At 41.1% G+C, this 24847-nt stretch overlaps 1 protein-coding gene across 1 annotated transcript; it reads right to left on the bottom strand.

Moving 5' to 3' along the window:
- Positions 1-10286: 10286 nt before the first annotated feature.
- F2R (coagulation factor II thrombin receptor) lies at positions 10287-24074 on the bottom strand. The gene is made up of 2 exons (XM_054031678.1): positions 23889-24074; positions 10287-12072 (listed from the first exon to the last, which is right to left on the bottom strand). Exons 1-2 carry the CDS (start codon positions 23968-23970, stop codon positions 10859-10861), a joined length of 1296 nt encoding a protein of 431 aa, XP_053887653.1. The 5' UTR covers positions 23971-24074; the 3' UTR covers positions 10287-10858.
- Positions 24075-24847: the final 773 nt, after the last annotated feature.

The following is a 24847-nucleotide window of genomic DNA, read 5'->3' as shown; positions in this document are numbered from 1 at the left end:
TCAGTGAAAACCGGCTTGGGACCAGCTCCAACTACCTTAAGGCCTTGAAGGGAAGACAGTTGAAAAGTTCAGGCTACTGTGTACTTGAAGTGTCTGCTTCCCCCTAATGGCCACTGGTTGACATAAAGGCTGCTCTGTTAAGGGGGGGTCACTAGTAACTTCCACAGTTCTCCCCTTCGGGCCTGACAAATTCAAAAATTGTCAGGCCCGTTACGCAATTTGCGATCAAGCTGGAGGGACAGATACTGGGTTTTCTTATGGACAGCAGAGCTTTTGATCATAGCATTACACAGGCATTTGGCACATTGTATCATTGTCCAAATAACACATAGAAAGAAAAGAATCCATTTAACAATTGTTTGAAAGAGCACCGTAAACCATGACCCAAGGTCTGGAAGGAGGTCCTCAAAACTAAAGGTGTGATCAAGAGATAAAGCACAGAAAACAACAGCAGCATTCTTAATGGCTTGTAAATCCTGCTCAATTAAGCCAGAATGATTAACATAGAAACAACATTTTTCCCCGATGCGAGCACAAGTCCCCCCCTAATTGGTTCATATGCTTGGAAGGAGCATTGAGAATGTTTGTACTTCCACCCAGAAAGTTTCCAAGTATGTCTCCATGGCCACAGATCAGATGGTACTCCTGATGTGTCTGTAAGGGCAGTGGGCCAAGTCTGATGCTCTAGATCATTCCGAATGGCCATTAGCTGGTCATTCAGGAAATCCTGAATTTCTGAACATGCTAGATCCCACTGCAATGCCTTCCCAGCCTCAGTGATATTCAATACCATCTCTGTCAGCAACTTCTGGGTCATAGAACTAAGGGCGGAGATAACATGTAACTCACCAATTCCACCCTGTACCTGGGTTAGCTGTGCCCCAATTTCTCATCATGTTTTGGTTCTTAAAAATATTCCAAACTGCTCCTGCACTATTGGCCCCATCCCAATAGGGATCCGGTCAAGTCACTTTTCTTTCTATAGGCAATAACCCAAGCCCTCTGTTGTGATAATCTAATGGCAGCCCCCTGTGAGCAATTTGGGCATGTAGAGGTGATCTGGAAACTGAATAAGGGTAATGAAAATTTAACAGTCCCTAGTGTAGTGTTAATCACAGTTCATTGATATCCTAATACATTTCTTTTTGGTGTAGTACTATACCACATTCCCAAGCATGGGTCCCACAAGTTTCTTCCTGACTGTGTATAATTCTTTGTTTCTTCACCAGGGTCAGTTCTTAATGTCTCTTGTAGTCAGGAATCCCTGGACTTTGGTGGTTCCAATGAAGCAAGTGTTCCTTCTTCTCTTTTCCTGAAACAGTGTGGTTTAGCATCATACAGGGGAGAGGTTACTAGCACATCACCCTGTAATGGTTTTGCTTCTAGAAAAATCCAAAGGCACAGTAGGTCTGTCAGTGGACAAGGGAGAGGTTACTAGCACTTCACCTTGTCTTTTTTCCGTTTTCTTGCTGTCCAGAAGGCACAGCAGAGCTAGAAGGAGAAATAGGCTTATCAGTTGGAGAGTCCTCCCGAGGTGGAGGGGTCTTTTTACAGTGAGAAGCATGGGTCCAGGCAGGTAGTCCTTGGCACTTCACAGCGGTGTTGGTGGTTAACAGGACTTGGAAAGGGCCTTTCCAGTGTGGAGCCGAAGCAGTCTTTCGTTGATGGACTTTACGTAGACTCAGTCTCCTTGTTTCAATGAATGGCAGGGCTGCTAGGGTCTTTGGGTAGCACTTCTTTTATCTGTGAGAAAAGAAACCTAACACATTTCATTAATGCCTGGCAGTGTTTTGCAGATCTCCTAGTTGCTTGGGCACATTCAGGCCCCCCTTTTCTTGGCTATCAGCCAAGTCTTAGCTGTGGGCAGTGTCCTTGGATTGGGCCAGCATGACTGAGCTGCTAGCTATATTTTCCTCTCAGTTAACTCATTCTGTGCTCTTTTCTTCTTCCCTTCTTGGCTTCTTTTAACCTACAAAGGAAACTTCCACTCTTCACTCATGCACCTTTTCCCAACAATGAACACATACACATTGCCATTATACAGTACATTAGTCTTATTACTCAATGTATGCCATATACACCCTTCCAGTAAAATAACTTTATTACAGAGCTTTGGAGCAACAAACCAGGACAAGCACACCCACCTTTGAGGAGTCCACTCGGTACAACCTCTTGTGTCCAATAGCTTTCCTCCCTCCCCAGCCCTCTGGCTAGAAATCTGAGGTAGTCAGAAGGATCCCATGGGCAATATGGGGAATGGGTTAACCTTCCATGTCCTTGCTTCCAAAGACTGTTGGTATGCAAATTTTAATTTTGGCCATAGAACACAAAAATAAATTCCTATTGTGTCAGTAAATGCATGGTACGTTGAATGCTATTCAGCTGGCATCCGTTTTCTCTTATGATCTGAAAGACAAAAGAACAGAGGTCTACCCCTTCTGGGCAGTCAGTCATTGCTTAAAATATTTCCTTTATATACACATACTCTTCTTGATTTTAGGCAAAACAGAATTACCCCATATTTCCTTGTATTTATTTCATAGGCAGCCCAGGTTTCAGTGGCTTCTACCTTATTAGTTAGAAAATTGCATTAATACAGATGCTTTCTGGCTTGCTTCCAGATCCAAAGCTATCCACAGCTTAAAGATTCTTACTTAAAAAAAAGGGACACAATTAACTTTCCCAGACTTTTGATTGCCTTTTACTTCTAACTCTTGCTTTTAAACATCCAGTGATCTGAAAAAGACAACACAACCTATATTGGTAGGTTTGCATTTCTTTTACCTCTGCTACAATATACACTGCACATGTTCTGGGGGAAATGCACATCCCCTCCACAATTCAATTTCCACAACACTAGCCACATCAATTTCTACACAAGGTGTAACTATTTCTTTTTGAACACCGGGTAAAGACCATTTACTTAACATATAATCTAAAGGGCTATCCTCAGAGGGTTTTACCAGAGACCAGAGACCCACCCATCTGCCTGCTGACACTCTAACAGAGAATTACACAGAGAACAGAGGGAATTATGGCCTAATAGGATCCTATTACAGGAATTTCTACTAATACTGACCGCTACAGGGGACGGGACAGAAGGATCCCAATTCAACCTCAGAGCTTCATCGCACGCGATGGCTTCCCCTCTGAGGAATTACGAATGAGAGGCTCAGTTCCGTCCACACACCTAACACCCAAATATATAAGACAGAAATTCATTAACCGGTTAACCAGACTGTCAAGGCTGGATCCCCACTTTGAACTTTAGGGTACAAATGTAGGGGCCTGCATGAAAACTTCTAAGCTTAACTACCAGCTTAGCTCTGGTTCCGCTGCCACCATTTCAATTTTTCCCTCCCTGGGAAGCCTTGAAAAACCTTCACCAATTCCCTGGTGAATACAGATCCAAACCCCTTGGATTTTAAAACAAGGAGAAATTAACCATTCCCCCTCCTTCCTCCCACCAACTCCTGGTGAATACAGTTCCAACCCCCCTGGGATCTACAACAGGGAGAAATTAACCATTCCCCCTCCTTCCTCCCACCAACTCCTGGTGAATACAGTTCCAACCCCCCTGGGATCTACAACAGGGAGAAATTAACCATTCCCCCTCCTTCCTCCTACCAACTCCTGGTGAATCAAGATCCAAACCCCTTGGATCTTAAAACAAGGAAAAATCAATCAGGTTCTAAAAAGAAAGCTTTTAATTAAAGAAAAAGGTAAAAATCATCTCTGTAAAATCAGTATGGAAACTAACCTAACAGGGTAATCAAACTTAAAGAGCTCAGAGGACTCCCCTCTAGTCTCAGGTTCAAAGTACAGCAAACAAAGATAAACACTCTAGTAAAAGGTACATTTACAAGCTGAGAAAACAAAGGAAAACTAACACGCCTTGCCTGGCTATTTACTTACAAGTTTGAAATAGGAGAGACTTGTTTAGGAAGGTGTGGAGAACCTGGATTGATGTCTGGTCCCTCTCAGTCCTGAGAACGAACACACTCCCAAACAAAGAACACAAACAAAAGCCTCCCCCCCCCCAAGATTTGAAAGTATTTTGTCCCCTTATTGGTCCTTTAGGTCAGATGCCAGCCAGGTTACCTGAGCTTCTTAACCCTTTACAGGGAAAAGGATTTTGGAGTCTCTGGCCAGGAGGGATTTTATAGTACTGTACACAGGACAGCTGTCACCCTTCCCTTTATAGTTATGACACAGACCAGAATCAGATAGTGTCTCCTTATCCTATTAGGACTCACCTTATCGGAGCACGAACTCCAGGGGCTGCGGTGAAGCAGAGAAAAGGGGCGAAACACCCCGTTGGCGCCATTCCCAATTCGCCGCAGCCGTCCAGAGTCCAATGTCCGAGCTAGGAGAGTCCCAGTGGAGTCGCCAGAAACTGTTACCGAAATATCGGGTCCACCTAGCTGAGAGCCAACAACAGCCAGACAGGGATAAGGAAGAGTTGCTTTATTCTGCAGAAGAAAGGAGAGCTTTGCACCTTAGTACAAAAACTCTGTCTTACACACATTTTACAGATCCTTTATACACATTCAGACAAAGGTCCTTGCAGTGTTAACACTTGATTGGTGGTTGTCAGACCTGTGCTTTTGCTATCTGGTTAGTGAAAACCGGCTTGGGACCAGCTCAAACTACCTTAAGGCCTTGAAGGGAAGACAGTTAAAAAGTTCAGGCTACTGTGTACTTGAAGTGTCTGCTTCCCCGTAATGGCCACTGGTTGACATAAAGGCTGCTCTGTTAAGGGGGGTCACTAGTAACTTTCACATGTGGACCACATCTTGAGAGAGAGAGAGAGAGAGAGAGAGAGAGTGAGTGTGTGTGTGTATATCTCTTGGACACTTACCATTTCCCTTCCTAATCACAAAGGCACACACCCTCACTCTTCCTCATGGCAATTTAATAATATTTCTGTGGCAGCCACAGCAATTGTTTACCAGAAAAAGTAATATTAAGGAAGACTTCACAGTAGTTTCAGCTTTTAAAAAAGCTGAGAGGCGAGCCAGCAATATGTGACCAGCATGTGCTCCACAAACGAGTTAGGGAATCACTGACACCACCATTTCCAATAGCTCCTGGGTTTTACTTTGTCATCTCCCAACTAAATAGTAACCAGGCCCAGACCTGCTCTGCTGGTAAAATCTAATGACATCAAAGCTCAACATACTGCCATAGGCCATTCCTTAAATATAAACTGTTGCACAAGTCTTTGGCTCCTAAAGATCTATTACATGCATTGGAAATTAGATTTACAGTAATTCTATCGAACACAGCTTTGTCTGTTAGGGACTTATGTCAGAAACAACCCATTTAAGAAAAAAGGGGGATAAAGGTAAATTGGAGATGAATGAGGCGTTGTCACTTATTCTTTGCTTTTGATTAAGCCCACATTGAAATGTGATCACGTGGCATGAAACATAGCAACAGGGAGAGCGTTTCATGAATGGAGATATAATTACAAAACATTACCCAAAAAGGGTGATGAACTGTTCTGTGAGACTTGATATGAAGCAGCATCAGCAACAGGACTCACCAATAATGCTCAGATTTCTGGAAAGAGTCCCCACTGGACCCAATATTATGATCTAGATAGGATTTGCCATAGGAATATATTTTAATCAAATAAAAATTAGTCTGACAAAATACATGTAGAAAGAGAAAAAGTAAGGTATGAAGATAGTTATGACAAATTATTAAAGGTCACACCAGGCTGCGTTATTTACAGTATTGGTGCAAAAATTTATATACATTTGCTATGCAAGTGCATTATCATTTGCTATACATTATATTCTGTATTGTGCTATGTGATATCTGAATAAACTAACCGCCTCTTGATGTTTAGAGGAGGTTATCATTAAAGGGCTTGCTGGAATCATTTGTGAAGCTGCAGTGTTTCAGTAAAGAAAAGTTGCAGGCACTATTGAAAATCCCCCCTCTCCCCCCAAGTCCCATTTTCAAAAGTGACTTAGATACCAAGTCTTGGACTTGGAATGAGACATAGGATCCTAAGTCCCTTTGAAAATGGGATTTAGGCACTTGAAATTTTTACCCTACATGTGCCAGTTCATTTTTCATCCGTATCTATGTCCCAACCAGGATCTTATGAGCCAAACACCAACATTGTGTGTGTGTGTGTGTGTGTGTATATATTTGAAGGTTGGTTTGTTTGTTTTTTGTAGAGCCCAGCACCACAGCTCCCTACCACAAAAGGTTCCTTTTCACAGCTCTTCTTGGTCATGGGGAGAAGGCAGATCTGTTGGGGATGTCGAAAGAGAATCAGGGTCCAGACTGTTGTGGGATCTTCGCTATTGCTCCGTTTCATGGGTTATGGGGAGTAGACAGTTTTTTCCCCTTCTCTTTCTCACCCCTTTGCCATGAGGAACTGAGAGAAGTTGCTGATTTGGACACCTATCCAAGATGAGTGGAAGTTACTACAAGTATAACATCTCATCCATTCTCCATGAATTCACTGGAATTCAGTTCCACACTTGGTCTGCTGTAGCCTGGATTTACTATTTTCCAGACTGCAAGTGCCTTAGTCCCAACCCCAGTATTTGGGGAAGAAGTGGTTGGAAGATTATTTTAGGACTGTCAAACGATAAAAAAAAAATTAATTGCACGATTAATCATACTGTTAAACAATAATAGAATACCATTTAAATATTTTTGGATGTTTTCTACATTTTCAAATATATTGATTTCAATTACAACATAGAATACAAAGTTTACAGTGCTCACTTTATATTTATTTTATTACAAATATTTGCAATATAAAAAGAAATAGTATTTTTCAATTCACCTAATACAAGTATTACAGTGCAATCTCGATCATGAAAGCTGAACTTACAAATGTAGAATTATGTACAAAAAAATGCATTAAAAATAAAAATGTAAAATTTTAGAGCCTGCAAGTCCACTCAGTCCTATTTCTTGTTCAGCCAATTGCTCAAGCAAATTTGTTTACATTTGCAGGCGATAATGCTGCCCGCTTTTCTTGTTTACAATGCCACCTGAAAGTGAGAACAGGCTTTCACATGGCACTGTTGTAGCTGGAATTGCAAGATATTTACGTGCCAGATCCACTTAAGATTCATATGTCACTTCATGCTTCAACCACCATTCCAGGGGATATGCAGCGTTCAGGCTGATAATGGGTTCTGCTTGATAACAATCCAAAGCAGTTCATGTTCATTTTCATTATCTGAATCAGATGCCACCAACATAAGGTTGATTTTCTTTTTTGGTGGTTTGGGTTCTGTAGTTTCCACATCGGAGTGTTGCTCTTTTAAGACTTCTGAAGGCATGCTCCACAGCTTGTCCCTCTCAGATTTTGGAAGGCACTTCAGATTTTTAAACCTTGGGTCGAGTGCTGTAGCTATCTTTAGAAATCTCACATTGGTGCCTTCTTTGTGTTTTGTCAAATCTGTAGTGAAAGTGTTCTTAAAACACGTGCTGGGTCATCATCCGAGACAGCTATAACATGAAATATATGGCAGATTGCGGGTAAAACAGAGCAGGGGATATTGAATGCTCCCCCAAGGAGTTCAGTCACAAATGTAATTAACACATTATTTTTTTTAAACGATCATCACCAGCATGGAAGCATGTCCTCTGAAATGGTGGCTGAAGCATGAAGGGGCATATGAATATTTAGCATATCTGGCATGTAAATACCTTCCTGTGCCAGCTAAAAAAGTGCCATGCAAATGCCTGTTTTCACTTTCTGATGACATTGTAAATAAGAAGAGGGCAGCATTATCTCCTGTAAATGTAAACAAACTTGTTTGTCTTTGCGATTGTCTGAACAAGAAGTAGGACTGAGTGGACTTGTAGGCTCTGAAGTTACACATTGATTTGTTTTTGAGTGCAGTTATGTAACAAAATCTACATTTGATAGTTGCACTTTCATGACAAAGAGATTGCACTACAGTACTTGTATGAGGTGAATTGAAAAATACTATATAATTTTTACAGTGCAAATATTTGTAATAAAAATATACTTTGATTTTAGTTACAACACAGAATAAAATATATATGAAAATGTAGAAAAACATCCTTTTTTGAAATTTTTTTTGAGTTAATTGTGTGAGTTAACTGCGATTAATTGACAGCCCTAATTATTATGTCTGCTGTGGAGCTGTTTTATTTTATTTGCTGGTGTGTACTTATCCCACTCTGTGATGTTTTTATTTCGAAACAACTATGTGAGAGCGTGTCATGTGTGGGATGCGCACTTCAGTTTTGTTAAAATAAATCCTTGAGCATGCTAGTGTTAGTTAAAATATCCAGGAATTGGTTTGGGACTGGAACCCATGACATTATATAACACTAATAAAAAAATGTGATCGTAGGTGCAGTATCTTCCTATAAGGATAGAATTTCAATACATGTAGTAGATCCATTATACAAAGACACATCTGGGCTGAGGAAACTCCAAAGGATTGTTCTGTAATGCTTATATTTGGGAAACCCATAAAGGGTCCAATCCCACATTCCTTGCACACCCAAAATCCTCACAGATGTCAGAAGGAGTTTTGGGTGCTCAAAGAATGCACGGTTGGACTCATGTATAGAAATCTTAGTTGCATTGTGGAGTCAATCACACACATCAGAGGAAGTTTACATGTTTATTATTAGTTCAAAGTAACTGACGTTCCAAAGTATTAAAAAAAATTAAACAGTTATGTCGTGTATTATATTTCAATTTCCATGAAGTGATAAAATATGGATTAGTCTATTTGATTAATTCAGGGAATTATAAGGTAACATACAAAAATGCTAAATATTTACAGATTTTACTTAAGTCTCTAAAACTACACTGTTAGAAAAGCATGCAGCTTCATAAAATACAGTTGAATTGGTGTTATTTAAGGAAATGTCTAGTTTCATGTGTATTTTACCCAAAGACAGACTGAAAGGAAGAAAACAGAATTCCCATTATGATGACAAGCCATTTCCAGAATACATTTCCTTCCCTTTCAGCATGTACTTCTTCACCTACTGAAGCTGACTAAACAGACTCTTCTGAACTTCTGAAAATAAACCAGTGTCAAACAAAATATTAGGATACTGAAACAAATGTCCAAGTAACACATGGGAAAATGAAGAAGCAATCCCCATCCTCAAGCGTGGAAACAGGAAGAGCATATACTAGTTCTGAGTGTGTCAGCTTCCACAAGCTGCTTCCTGTGATTTCATAGTGGTGGTGTTTTTGTCCTCCCCCTCCTTATACATATTTAGTAACCTGAACATTATACCACATGCCATAAAGCTTTAAACTTGTGCTATGTGGCAAAAGCATGCATTTAGTACTCAACCCAAATGAAAAGGAATCTGAGCATACCATATAATCCATTAAAAATATAGGGTAATTGAACAAATAGGTTATTATAATTGCTCCCAGGCCCTCACACACTTATTCTAAGTGTGTAAAATCGTTTAAGACTCAACAATCAGGAGAGGACTAGCACTCAATATTTGCAGCAAACAAGTTTAACTTCATCACAAAAAGAAAAAAAAAAAGGTAAAATAATTTATGTTTGGGCAGGAGTTTGCCATTTTTACAGTACTTGCTGGAAGGTTACATTTCTTCTCTCTCTTTTGTAATGGACAGGGGACTTTATTCACTCTGAATATGGCAAGCTAATGCTGTTTCTTGACAATCTGCTGTTACAAAATTTACATGAACCTCTGTCACTGTATTGGAAAAGAGAAATCAAATTAAGTCCTATTATCTATACAGTTCATTTTCAGAACAGATGTCCTGTTACTATGTGCTTATAGCACAAAAGTAACACTTCAGAGTAAAATGATGCTATACATGCTGGATGAGGCTGGCTCTGGAGCTAAACATTTATAACATACTTAAAATGAACTATTTTAAAACTGCTCAGACTTGCTCTCATGTGGGACAGAGCACAAACTTCTAAGTGATGAGGCCAACTTGCATACATGAAAAATGCATTTGTAAGTTGCAAAACAGTGGGTGCAAAGTGGTATAAAAAGAGTACAAATGCATGGTAATGCACACAGACAGAGCAATAGCAAGTGAAAATGCTGATTTTGAAGTGTCAATTTTTGTGGATGCATATTAACATTGACTTTGGGGGAAATTTTGCTCTAACGGTAGCATGGTCTAAACCAGGGACCCTACAAGAGTTTTTTCCAATGGCAAGTTCAGTGATAGTATGTGAGACTATGAGACAAAAGGTAGTCCTAGTTGCTGTGAATTCTTTTATCAGACAAGCTCGGCTGTCAAAACTGGCTTTTTTTTTTTTTTTTGTTAAAATCCTCTTCATAAACTTCTATGTAAAACTTGGAGAAATCCACACTCTGAGGTCCCCAAAAATGCAGAATGATGCTCAAAAATTTAATTGTGTAGCTAAACCTACAAATAATGACATTGAAAAAACAGCTTGGCTGGTAAACCATTTTCATTTCATTTGCAAGATAATGGAGAGATGATTTGATACATTTCACTTATAAGTATAGAAACAATTTTTTGGGGTTTAAAATGCTAAAACAGAAAATATTTCACAGAATTTTACAATTGACTGAACTGCAAATCTTAAAAGGGTTTGCCTGGATTTATCTGAAAATAATATCCAACAGCTTTTATAAAAGTTCTTTATATTGCTTCCTCCCGCTTCACCTATATACATATAAATACACAGAGTCCTATGCTGTATTTAGAATGATGTATTACTGTAATGAATCTACCCTACTATATGTCTCAATTAAAATCTGCCCCAAATTGTGCAATTCTTGGATATAAATAGGGTATTTTTACTGAAGCTGTATAAAAATCTTCAAAGAGTGTATGATGTACATTTATCCTAAAACATTATGCTAGCAACTTCCTGTAGACACTGTAGACACTGTTACTCAGATTACTGGAGCAGGTATCCCTTCCACTGGTCCTAGCCATTAACTGACCACTGCTGCCACTACTGGTAGGTTCAGGACTCTCTTTACAGCACAAGAGATTGCCAACCTGTCTCTGACACTCAGACGAAGCATAGTAATAAATCAAAGGATCAATGCAGCAGCTTACACTGCTGATACAAGCACATAGGAGATAGGCAAAATAGATGTATTCTAACTGGTGGTTGTAAGGAAAAGATATGTAATGAATTAATAAAAGGACATTTGTTGGTCCAAAACAAATAATAAAAATAGAGAAAACAGCTGCAGACAAGAGTAAAGCACGTGTCTTCTTACTTTGTTTTGCAACAATATTAGAAGAGATAAGACATTGGATGATACACACATAACAGACCGCAGAAATTATTAATGGCACAAAAAAGAAAATGGAAGAGAAAATGGAGAAGAAATTACGGTAATATATCTTAAGTTCAGATTCTTGTAGCACATCATGGCAGGTTGTAATGTTTAACTCAGATATTTTCATAGTTTGCTCTGTGATGAGAATGGGTATAACACCAACTATGGCTATAAGCCATATTGTAAAGCAGATCAACGAGGCACGCATTAATGTACGCCATGAGAGAGATTGCATAGGATACACCACGGCTAAGAAACGATCAATGCTTATAACAGTCATCAGCAGTATCGAACAGTACATATTACAGTAGAAGGCAGCGGTGATGAGCCGACACATTTCAGGTCCAAACACCCAGTTGTTTCCAGAAAAATGGTATGCGATCTTAAAAGGAAGGACACTTACAAACAATACATCCGCAGAGGCCAGATTCAGCATGTATACTATAGCTGGCTTTTTAATTTTCATTTTTATCAGGAACACAAGTATTGCTGTGATGTTCAGAGGGAGACTCAGCATAACCACTAAAGTGTAAACTGAAGGAACAAAACGAGTCAACCATTGACTAGTCAGGTATCTTTTAGCATCATGAGAGATGAATCTTGTTTGTGCTTTAGTTTGATTGGCTTTAGTTAGACTGCTTAATCCTGATCCAACTTCTGAATCACTTTCAGTATCACTGTCGATGTCTTGAAGAGGTATATGTTCATAGGCGTCATCTTTGTGATAAGATGCAAAGGTTCTTATCCGGTGCGTGCCATTCCAGGAAGTGGTGTCTGAGAAATAAAGAACATGAAGATTAGTAGGCAAGATATTTGCTTACTATTTGCAAGCTAGAAAACTATTTACCAAGAGGAAGGATGGCGTTGTGGTTACATCATTGCACTGGGACTCAGGAGATCCATTTTCAATTTCTGGTGCTGCTAGAGATTGCCTACATGACATTTGACAAGTAGCTTAATCTCTCTTTGCCTCAGTTACCCATCTGTAAGATTTGGATACTTCCTCTCTCTCCTCCCTTTAGCTGTTCTCTGTTTATATTGTAAGCTCTTTAGGACAAGGGACTGAAGTGTGCAGGTGAAGCCATGCTCAATGAGACCCTGATCTTGGTTGGGGCCTCTAGGTGCCATGGTAACACAATTAATAAATCCTGTTACCCTTTGACTAGCTTTGCTAGAATCTTCCTACAATTGTGTCAGAGGGGTCTAGTGTTTCCTTCATACTCATGCATAAAACTCCCAATAGTAGCAATAGTAATGACGTGCACATAGCCAGAAGAGAGTATTTACCACTGAAATATTAAGTTTAAATAGGGTCCTGCCACCAAAACAGTTATAAAATTTCAAACGATCAGGATACTTTTGCCTTCTCTGGAAGAACCTCATTCACCCCCATATAGGTTTCCCCTCCCTTTGTCACTTACATGGAACAACGAGTCATGCCTTGCATAGTCCCATCCCAACGGAGTGCCTTTTACCCTTGTTTTCATCATAAGATCGACAAATTCAATTTAAATAATTTTACAATTGTATTTGTTATCAGAGGGGAATGGCTCTGGGGCCTACACAGACTTTTTGTGCATTTGGGAGGATCCTGTGGCACTTTTGAAACATAATGGAGGCATTCTGCAGCATGGTTCAGTGACTCTGACAGGGAATTAGGAGAGGGTTTTTGGTAGAATGGGATAGATTTGTAACAAATTATTAATTCCATTTTTTTATTGTGTTGAACACGTCTATAGGCTGGTCTAGAGGGGGAATGGACCAAAACTGCTACTGTGCAATGGCCTCCATGCTAAGAGTGCCTTTTTCTGATTTAGCTTAATCCTCTTGGAATAAGGCCATGTCTACACTGCAGGTGCTACTGTGGCACAGCTATAGCACTGCAGCTGTGCCACTGTAGCAATGTAGTGTATATGCTTCCTACACTGATGGAAGGGGTTTTTCTGTCGTTGTAGGTAATCCACCTCTCTAAGCAGTGGTAGCTAGGTCAATTGAAGCATTCTTCCATTGACTTAGCCGCATCTACATTGGGGATTAAATTGGCATAGCTACGGTGCTCATGGGATGTGAATTTTTCATACCCTTAAGCCCCATAGTTATGTTGATCTAACTTAAGTATAGACCTGGCCTAAGAGTGTCCACACAGGGAGCTATTCTGCAATAGCTATTCCAGTCAATTTTCCCCTGTAGACAAGCCCTAAATTTTGCATGACTCGGCTACTGCCCCACCTCTAAGGAATAGTGGATATCTGTGCAGTTAGTACGAGCAGGACTGGGAGAGTGGGCTGAAGTGTCCCTGGAGAACACATGGCAAGCAGACATGCCTCTTTAAAAGTGGGGTGAATGTAAACAGGACGTGCAGGAGAGAGGACCAACAGATTCTGCTCAGCCTGACATGCTGAAAACTTTAGACTCACAGAAGGTTGAGATCAGAGTTGGGGATGGTACATCTCAGGACTTTTGTTGTTGTAAAATATCAGTATCTTGTGAATGCTTTCAAAAGTATAGTGTCTGTGGCTAAAAAATTCCTTTGCAAAGCCTGTGTTCCTTGTTTTCCTGCCATGTTGTCCCCAAAGGGATTAAAAACTAGAAGCCCAGATAACCCACAGCCTCAGTGGATTCTGGGGAGGCTGTGTAAGCAACTAGGGTGGGGGGTCAGGAGGATTGAAGCAAAGGTATTGAAGTAAAGACAGAACCATATAGATTCCAATAGCACTTCTGTGCAAAAACTTTTAATCTTTTCACTTTATTTTTCAAGCTTAGTCAGGGTGCCTAGATGCCCTTGAAAAATAACTGCTCTAAGTTCACAAGTTCCAATCAGCACAGGCCAGTAAGTTTTAAACTATCTGACAACTGTTCCGAGGGCCATGTCAAACATACAAGTGATTTCAGTCCTGTACTTAACCTCTGTCACAAATGACACCCCTGGGTACTGGTCGCAATAGACAGGACAAGGATTATATTTGCATGGGAAAGAAATTAACTTCTCATCCCTAGAGACTTCTTCCAAATCAGGGTTGAGGGACATATTGTGAAAGAGTGTGAAGACACTTCTGGTGTCTGTACTGCACATCTGTAGATAGAGGACTTCAACTCCACTATTATCAGTACAACAATTCTTTCTTTCCGGTTTCACAAACAGAGCACGCTGGCCAGTTAAACCGGATTTATAGCTGCTTTGCATCACCAGAGCAGCACAAAGCAGAGTATTGGTTAATCTGGCCTTAAACCCACCTCACTGTCCTCCTCACCTCCCTCAACACCAGTAAACAGCAGCATGTAGAGCCCAGGGAAGGAGAGCTATGGCTGTGTGTGTGGTGAATGGGAATGTGGGGAGAAGGAATGTGTGGGAGCTTGATGGAGGGCAGAGTCTCATAGACTCATAGATTTTAAGGTCAGAAGAGACCATTATGATCATCTCGTCTGACCTCCTGCACAACGCAGGCCACAGAATCTTACCCACCCACTCCTGTAACAAATCCCTAACCTATGCCTGAGTTACTGAAGTCCTCAAATCGTGGTTTAAAGACCTCAAGGTGCAGAGAATCCTCCTGCAAGTGACCCGTGCCCCACACTGCAGAGGAAGGCGAAAAATCTCCAGCGCCTCTGCCAATCTGCCCTGGAGGAAAATTCCTTCCCGACCCCAAATATGGCAATCAGTTAAACCCTGAGCATGTGGGCAAGACTCACCAGCCAGCACCCACAAAAGAATTCTCTGTAGTAACTCAGATCCCACCCCCATCTAACATCCCATCACAGACCAGTGGGCATATTTACCTGCTAATAATCAAAGATCAATTAATTGCCAAAATTAGGCTATCCCATCACACCATCCCCTCCAGCCTGACAGTTCACCTTTCAGTATGACCCGTTGTAGTCTCCCCTTTAACCAGTTCCTTATTCACCTTTCAATTTTCATATTGATCCCCATCTTTTCCAATTTAGCTAATAATTCCCCATGTGGAACAGTATCAAATGCCTTACTGAAATCAAGGTAAATTAGATCCACTGCGTTTCTTTTGTCTAAAAAAATCTGTTACCTTCTCAAAGGAGGAGATCAGGTTGGTTTGGCACGATCTATCTTTTGTAAAACCATGTTGTATTTTGTCCCAATTAGCGTTGACCTCAATGTCCTTAACTACTTTCTCCTTCAGAAATTTTTCCAAGACCTTGCATACTACAGATGTCAAACTAACAGACCTATAGTTACTCGGATCACTTTTTTCCCCCCTTTCTTAAAAATAGAAACTATGTTAGCAATTCTCCAGTCATACGGTACAACCCCTGAGTTTACTGATTCATTAAAAATTCTTGCTAATGGGCTTGCACTTTCATGTGCCAGTTCCTTTAATATTCTTGGATGAAGATTATCTGGGCCCCTTAATTTAGTCCCATTAAGAGGGAAAAGAAGAGCTGGTTTTGGGGAAGGGGGCTGTGTTAGCCAGACCAGTGCTATGTGAAGTGGGAACCTGGGGTAGAGGACAAACTCAAGTCCTAATGTCTCTGTACTTTAAAGGGTTCCTCCTGTGGCTCCTGTCTGTTTGCAGTGCATAGAGAAGCCAAGAAAACAGTGCTATGGACAGTTTTTCGTCCATTGATGTCCAAGCTAGCATGTGGCTGGAGAACCTTTAACAAGCAGTGACAGCTGGAGCCGGGTCATCTAAGTCTTGACGTGAGTCCAATCTCTTTCACACTACTGATTCATTACAACCAATAGAACTGTAGCATGGAAATTACCGGTAAGGGATGGGTGATGATTGATTGAGTTACTTCTGATGTCATGATGTCTGTAGTTAAGAGTTGACCAGAAGAATTGACCTTGCCTATAATTTATATAACTATTACAATTAAATAACAATTGTTAATAGTTTAACTAATGTATGTAGCTTATGTACAAGATTTCAATAAATTTTAAACTACATGGAAAGTTTTAAGAGTCTACAAAACAGATTGTATTGGCTGGATCATTCAGGACAAAAAAAGGTCAGACAGATCACTTTTCTTTAAGGATCCATTTTAAAATTAATTTTAACTCTAATTACTTGTTCATTCTCAGAAAATTAATTCTGTACTCAAAAAGAACTCTAATTTGGGGGAAACAACAATGTATTCTTCATACAAAGAGGTTTAATCCCTTCTTTATGTGCAAAACTCAACTCAGCCTTATTAACAGAGCAGTGAATAGCACTTCCATAATGTATTTTACTGTGTTTAGTACAGAATTTCAACCTCTCAATCCTGAATTTAAATGACAGTTAGGGAATCTCTGCACTGAAGTCTGTTATAGGGAAGACACTTTGGTCTTGAGCGCCCAGGTAATGAAATGTTGCTATCTTTACGGTATGACTAAAAGGCAGCAGAACTGTACAGAATGCTGCTTTACTGTGTGTGTGTGGGGGGGGAGTCACTCTAAATTTAACCTCACTCATTAACCTGGGGGCAGTGATGCCAAATCCAAGTGAAAGTCAGAGGAGGTGGGAACAGGTATTCTTACTTGGTGGTGTGGACTCTGTTTAAAGTGTCCTAGAGACCAACTGACCCTCCCTTGAGCTGATCAGACTTAATTTAGAGTCCTTGTTTCTGCTCAGTGATTGCCAAAGCTGAAATCACTGGTAAGTAGGTCCAGGAGTCTGAACTATAGGCCTAGTGAAAAACAGTGCAGAAGGTGCAGCAGCAGCGAGGCTCCCCGCTATCTAGGGAAATCATTGAGAACTGGGCTAAGTGATGGAACCTCAGAACATACCATTGTGGCTAGAGGTAGAGGTGGCAGCAGCAGCATGCAGCAGCAGAGATAAACGTGACAGCAGTGAACAGCAGCAGAGGCAGCAGCAAACAGTGGGAGCAACAACAGCAGCAGAAGTATTGCTTGACGCCCCCTTTCATGGATGGGAGGTGAACCCATATGAACACACCCCTGAATTCTGGGACTTTGCTGACTTTGGAGAACCAACTGTGAGTTGGATGCAGCAGAGGGAAAAGACTGCCATCCAAGATACTGGGGGAGGGTGTTTACTTATGGTTTGGATGCTTTTGAATTATTGTTGCAGGATTTTTCCCAATTAGTGCTGAATTCCTCTCCATTGTAATAAAAGTTGTATTTTGTTATACACAGACTCAGTGCTTGTGAGTGGGGAAGTATTGCTTCTTCGAGGCACCAATGGGTGTGTTTAGTTTTCCCAAATTTCTGGGGTGGGAGCTCTAGTCGGTTCTGTTTTGTAATGCTGAGAGGACCTCAGAGATATTGAACATTGCTGCTGACACCACCTAGCGAAAAGGTTGCAGTGATCATTTGTTAAGCCCCGACAACGTGTGTGTTGCTGTACAAGATAAGAAGGAAAACTGGAAGTTCAGGGCAGAAAAAGTTTCATGTCTGCATTTATTTTAAAAGCAGCAGTGCTCAAGCAGAAAAGTGAGGACATTCAGAAGCTTTCTGAGGCTTGTGACAGCAAAAGGAAGGGGAGGATGAAAGCTCTTACATGACGTCAGAATAAAAAAAAAAATTATTCTGATGAACCCTGACCTGAAGCATGAGGCCTTCGCAGGATCACCAGGAAACAAAGAACTCTGCATATACAGTGGGATATCAGACACAATGGGATATCACAGCAAAACTACTAGGAATACAGTAGTTGTACTGAAACCATTTGAAAACTACTTATAAATATCCAATGCTATGCTACCGTTTCCTATCCTATTACATACTTGAGGCCAGGAGAGTCGGGGCCCCTCAGGGGGTCACCAGGTTATTACATGGGGTTTGCGAGCTGTCAGCCTCCACCCCCCAAACCCTGCTTGGCTGCCAGCATTTATAATAGCGATAAGTTAAAAATATTTTTTTTATATTTAAGGGGGAAGAGGGGTTGCACTGAGAGGCTTGCTGTGTGAAACGGGTCACCAGTACAAAAGTTTGAGAACCCCTGCCTTAGGCAATGAGTTTGAAAAATGGAAAGTGATATGATTTGTCTCTAAAATTTATTTGATCATATTTTATTATTCTTAATAACATAAATAATCTTTGAGAATTCAAATCTTTCAATAGTTATAGTCATGGCATTATATCACTGAAATAATTATCCCTGCTTTCTCTAGGCGCTTATCCAATTATTTGGAAGAGGTCACAATCCCTTGTTTATCATGACTGTCTGTGATATTATCTTTGCTAATATGACAAGACTGCTTAGAATAAAATGCCTGGGCAATGGAATTAGTAAAGTTTAGTGGCAGCTGAGAAAGAGCAGGATGAAACATTCCATCTTGCTCTAGCTGCTGTGCAGCTGAAACATTGGTTTATATTGTCATTCCTCGGCTTCTAATAAGGACTTTTGTAAGTAAATAAAGCTAAGTAGTACACGTATGAGAGTTCTAGTTGCCAAAAGTTGCCTGTGATCTTGGCACAGGTTCTCAAACTGGGATCTGCTGAAGTGATGCACAGGGCTCAAATAAGTGTGCTCAAAATCCTTTTTATTTATTTAAAAACAAACAAACAAACAAACAAACACATTGCACTGTATTCCATAAAGTGCAATATGATGGGTCTAGCAAACATTGCTGGCCCTCCCAATTAGTTTATCAGCCTTTGTTTACATTAGAACTTTATTGGCAAAACTTTTGTTGTTCAGGGGTGTTAAGCCCCCCCAACAACAAAAAATTTACCAATGAAAAGCGCCGGTGTGAATGGCACTTCGTCAGCAGAAGTACTCTCCTGCGGGGGTGGAATTTTTTGGCGTCAGGAGAGCTCTCTCCTGCCGACAAACAGCAGCTACACTGCACGGCTTTTAGCGGCACAGCCATGTGACTAAAAGCTGCATAATGTAGACATAGCCTCAGTATTTTATTTCATCTGGGGGTGGGAGGGAGAAGCAACAAAAATCAAAAACAAAAGCCACATCAAAGCAGCTCTTTACACATGGAGCAGTCTGCAACACAGAAATTGACTGTGACTGTGCTATCTTTGTGATTTTCCCTTTAAATCCATCTCCATGTCTGAAGTGCTACTATTAGAGTATGGCCATATGAGAAGAAGAACAAGACAAGAAAAAGTAAAGACCATAAAAAGGAGACATAAGTTGGAAGACTCAAAATCACTGTCATTACTGACACTCAGCAAGGAAGCAAGATGACTTTCTACACCTAACACTAATGCTTTTCAAACCATCTTGAAAATGTACCACCCCAAACACAAGATCTACTCATTCACCCTATATTATGAAAAAAAACCCTAATATTTTACTCATCCATCAAACACACTAAAAACCTACTTGCCCTTGGCAAGCTGAATTTTCAAGACTCCATAACAAAGTTTTTAGAGGGAAGCAGATGAATATATCTAATAAGTATAAAACAATTTAATTTTTCTAAGTTTTTCATTTATTTATCTGATAAAATAGTAAAAACTCTCATTTTTAAGCTTCTCTTACTAATTAAGATCCTTGCTTAAAATCAGATTTTGAACAAAAGTTTTCAGTTAAAAACATCTGAGAATTACCGTTTCAGCTATATCAAAGTTAAGTTCTTGAAATCTTTCCACCAATTCTCTGGACTGACTTCATTTAAGTATATTTATGCTTTTTTTTCAAGTTAACTTCCCTTTTTATTAAAAGCATTGTATTTGCAGCACTGGAAATCGATCCAGTTCATCCACAGAACAAGTGCATCACAAGCAGTACAAACTTCCTCACTTTGCCACACCAGTATACTTATAACCTGCTCAGAACAGATCCTTCTCCAAAGATGGAAGGGTAATTCAGTCTCCAGCCTCCAAGATTCATTTATTGGCCTGACTACCAGAATCTGAAGAAGAGCTCTGTGGAGCTCAAAAGCATGTCCATCACCAACAGAAGTTGGCCCTGTAAAAGATACTACCTCACCCACTTTGTGACTTTCAGAACAAATCTGTAAGCTTTTTATATAGTGCCATAAATGTGCATAGCACTTTATAGACAAAGACAAACTCCATACCCTAATGAATTCACAATCTATGCTAGCTGTAATAATGTTTTTCTGATGTGGAAACCTGAACACTGTGGCAGATAACTACCTCATTTTACAAAGATGACTGAACAATCATTAGCTCCTCAAGAGTGACTTCTGATTACTACTGCCCACAGCTGCATTCATACCTGTGGCCTGTTGGTGAAAGGCTCTATGCCCTTTTACCAGCCCCCACGGTTTTATTGTATTGATTAACATATTTAATATGTACATAACTAATTCTTTGGCCATTTAGTAGTATACACAAACAAAATAAGAAAGTTCAAAGGTCTGGGTGAAATATAGTTCTGTATGACAGAAGAAAAAAAAAAAAGAGTTGCTTTTGTAACAGGAAACCGCATGCCTTCTGAGAAATGGTAACCATTTATTGATTTTGTTTAGTGGGACAAAAAGGCTAAAGTTTTTCCATTAAACTGGATAACTACCTTTTTCATTCTGTAAACTGTAGCATTATAATTCTCTTTATAAGACACAATAAATAAGAATTATACATTCTTCTACTCCATGAATGCCCTTTAACAGTCAAACGATTGCAATTGCAAGAACATAATTTACACCTTTTTCGGAGGGAGTTACAGGGACACACATTTATTGTTTCTGTAAGTGAAAAGCAACATTCAACAATATATTTTTATACTGGCATTACTTGGCATAGATTTTAACTAAAATTAATAATAATAATCTAAAGCTCCTACACTGGAAAGTTAGTCATAAAAATATAACAAGCACCTTCCAGGGAAAATATAATTTTAAAAATGTCATACAGTAAATATCTTATTGTATAGCGTCCGTTTATCACATATTCATGAAGCACTAGTTGAATCAAAGTCTAATTAATTTTGTTCACAGCATAGCTCTGACATTGCCAGAATCCGACAATGGTTTAGACCCATGTAATTTAAAATATATTATTTTAAAACAATTTTCTGTTACTGTTGAAACATGTCTGATGTATGTTAAACTTATAACATCAATAAAAATATGCTTTAAAAATAGCATTCATTCCTATCGCCATCATACAGTGATGATAGAAATATACAGAAAACTGCTAATGCATATCATCCTAAAAACTAAAACTCTACCCTAATCTTATCCTAAAACAGTAAATTTAACTTAAATTGTATTAACTAAATGTTTAAACCTCAAGGTAAAATGAGATCTAAATCCATAATAAAAGCTTTTCAAACACACAAAACATACACACATGCACACCTCCACGTATCAAATTTTCATTGATGACAAGAATTGGTTAAGTACTCCTATTGCCATACACCTCTACCCCGATATAACGCTGTCCTCGGGAGCCAAAACATCTTATATCGAACTTGCTTTGATCCGCCGGAGTGCGCAGCCCCGCGCCCCCGGAGCACTGCTTTACTGCGTTATATCCGAATTCGTGTTATATCGGGGTAAAGGTGTATTTGCAACTGACAATTTGATGCAGCATCATCCACGTACAGGCATAGTATCAATGGAAAAACTTTTGCTACTAGCAATGGTCATTTATTTTCTGTCAATATATTATTTATTTTCTGTCAATGAAAACGGGTTTTTTTTTTATTTATTTAAAGGTTCTGTTACAGTGTTTGCAACTCAGATAGGGTAGCACTGATGCAGGAGAACTAGAAAGTGGAACTGATTAGTCTGTCTTTATTGGCCAAGCTGAATAGAGAGTCAAAAGTAAACAGCACACATGTTTTTAATTTAAAGAAATTAAATTTGTGCCAATACCATTTTATGGAATATGCCTTTCCATCTGTAGATCTGAAAATCCTTTAACAAGGTAGTTAAGCAATATTATTCCCATTTTATAGAATAACAGAAGTGTAGGACTGGAAGGACCCCAATAGGTCATCTAGTCCAGACCCCTGCACTCAGGGCAGGGCTAAGTAATAACTAGACCATTCCTGATAGGTGTTTAGAACATAAGAACGGCCATACTGGGTCAGACCAAAGGTCCATCTAGACCAGTATCCTGTCTTCTGACAGTGGCCAATGCCAGGTGCTTCAGAGGGAATGAACAAAACAGGTAATCATCAAGTGATCCATCTCCTGTTGCCTATTCCCATCTTCTAGCAAAACCGAGGCTAGGGTTTTGTCTAACCTGTTCTTAAAAGACTCCCCAGTGATGGAAATTCCACAGCCTCCCTAAGCAATTTGTTCCAATGCTTAAACTACCCTGATGGTTAGGAAATTTGTCCTAATGTCCAACCTAAACCTCCCTTGCTGCAATTTAAGCCCATTTCTTCTTGTCCTATCTTCAGAGGTTAAGGAGAGCAATTTTCCACCCTCTTCTTTATAACAACCTTTTATGTATACTTGAAAGCAGTTATGTTCCTCCCCAGTCTTCTCTTCTCCAGAGAAAACAAATCCATTTTTTTCAATCTTTCTACATGGGTCATGTTTACTAGATCTTCAATAATTTTTGCTGCTTTCCCCTGTCCACATCTTTCCTGCAATGTGGTGCCCAGAACTGGACACAATACTTCCAGTTGAGGCCTTATCCGCACAGATTAGAGTGGAAGAATTACTTCTCACATTTTGCTTATAACATTCCTGCTGATACAGCCCAGAACGAAGTTTGCTTTTTCGCCCCCCCAACAGCCTTACACTGTTGACTCATATTTAGCTTGTGATCCCCAATAACCCCCAGATCCCTTTTCCCAGTACTCCTTCCTAGGCAGTCATTTCCCATTTTGTATGTGTGAAGTTGATTGTTCCTTTCTAAGTGGAGTACTTTGCATGTGTCCTTATTGAATTTCATCCTATTTACTTCAGACCAGTTCTCCAGATCATTTTGGAATTTTAATCCTATCCTCTTCTTCCTTAGAGAAACTGAAGTTCAGGGAAATTAAAAGACTTAAGTTACACAAGTAGTCAGTAATAGAGCCAGGAACAATATTCAGGTCTACTGACTCCCCAGTCCACTGTTAAGGAGATAACTGTCTGCAGCGATTTTGCAGCCTTGTGTTTCTCCAGGACATTAGGGAGACAAGGTGAGTTACTGGGCCAACCTCTGTTGGTAACTTTCCCACACCCGAAGAAGAGCTCTGTGTAGCTCCAAACTTCTCTCTCGCCAACAGCAGTGGGTCCCGTAAAAGATATCAACTCCCCCACGTTCTCTCCAAAGTGGTGGGGTAACACAGCTAAGCACAGTCTAACCTCATTGTTCCTTAAATAAACAAACCCTCCTGATGTCTCTGTGGAGAGGCGGAGATTAATTCTAGTCATTATCAGATCGGCTGGTCCCGGAGGCGCTAGGAGCGATGTTAGGAGAAATAGGGGGGGAAGCCATGGTTCTGAGTAGCTGTGTCGGATGCACAAGCGGGCAGAGCTCCTTGGCTGCAGGCGCTCAGGGGAATCCTGCCCAGGTCCTATCACTGCAGCCCCAGCTAATCCCGCTCCCTACTGCCCGTGCGTTGGTTACTACGGGGGAGCCCCTGCAGCCCTCGGGTCCGGCCCGCCGCCCCCGTCATTGGGGGGTCAGCGCCGCGCTCCTAGCCCCGCGGGCTTGCTCACAGCTGGGGGGCCCGACCCCCGGCTCAGAGTCCCGGACCGCCCCGGATCGGAAGGTGAGGGATGCGCGGAGCGGAACTCACCGTTCGCCGGCGGGGAGAAGGCGAGCAGGGGGCCGAGCAGGGCGAGCCCGCCGAGTAGCAGTAGCAGCAGCTGCCTCCCCATAGCTGCCTTGTCCGCCGGGCCCGGGGCTCTGCAAGCTGCCGCCCGCCCGTTTCTCCCTGGGCGCAGTAGGAAACAGAGTGCGGCGAGGAGGGGTTATAAGCGGCCCCGCGGAGGGGGGGGGGGGGGGAAGAGGCAGAGCGACTGCGGGGGAGGCGGTGGCGGTCGCTCCCTCTGTCACAGCCGCATACGGCAGAGCCCCGCTCCCCTCCGTCCCCCTGCCGGGATGTGCGTGTAACAGGCTTCACGGCTGCCCTGCTCTGGCGTCCTGGGGAAGCCCTTGACACTGCCCCGCCGGTCAACCTCCTGCGTGTCCTCACCTTGCTGCCTGGAGTCCCCCAGGGCAGGAAAGGAAACAGCGGAAGCAGGATATAAACTCCGCTCAGGGAAGGGAATTTTCTGGCCCTCACAGACCAGGCCAGAGCTGAGCCCTTCTGTCCCCACAAGGAGCCAAGGTAAGCCAAAACGAACTGTCCTGATGCTCAGTGGAGTGCTGGGGTACTTGGCTGGCAATGGTAGTGACATACCCCTGACTAGGGAGATTTCATGTTATTGCCACACGTGTAAAACCCTGAACCTTCTCACTTACCTCTCTTGCACAGGTCCTCTGGTGAAACCCACTCAGTCAGTCACAGCTTGGACCTGGGCTTCCGATTTGATGTTAACAGTAAACCTAGGGGTACATCTACACTACAGGGGGGAGTCTATTTAAGATACACAAATTCAGCTACGTGAATAGCGTAGCTGAATTCGACGTATCGCAGCCGACTTACCCCGTTGTGAGGACGGCGGCAAAATCGACTTCTGCAGCTTTCTGTCGGCGGCGCTTACTACCACCTCCGCTGGTGGAGTAAGAGCGCCGATTCGGGGATCGATTGTC

This window comes from Malaclemys terrapin, chromosome 6 (assembly GCF_027887155.1).
Source record: "Malaclemys terrapin pileata isolate rMalTer1 chromosome 6, rMalTer1.hap1, whole genome shotgun sequence".
Lineage (NCBI taxonomy): Eukaryota > Metazoa > Chordata > Testudines > Emydidae > Malaclemys > Malaclemys terrapin.
This window is presented reverse-complemented; position numbering and strand designations above follow the sequence as displayed.

Bases quoted from the DNA above. Each gene is read 5' to 3' on its own strand.
- F2R (XM_054031678.1), bottom strand. From the start codon at position 23,970: ATGGGGAGGCAGCTGCTGCTACTGCTACTCGGCGGGCTCGCCCTGCTC. The intron at 12,073-23,888 runs GTGAGTTCCGCT...TTTATTTCTCAG, and splicing joins CTTCTCCCCGCCGGCGAACG to ACACCACTTCCTGGAATGGC.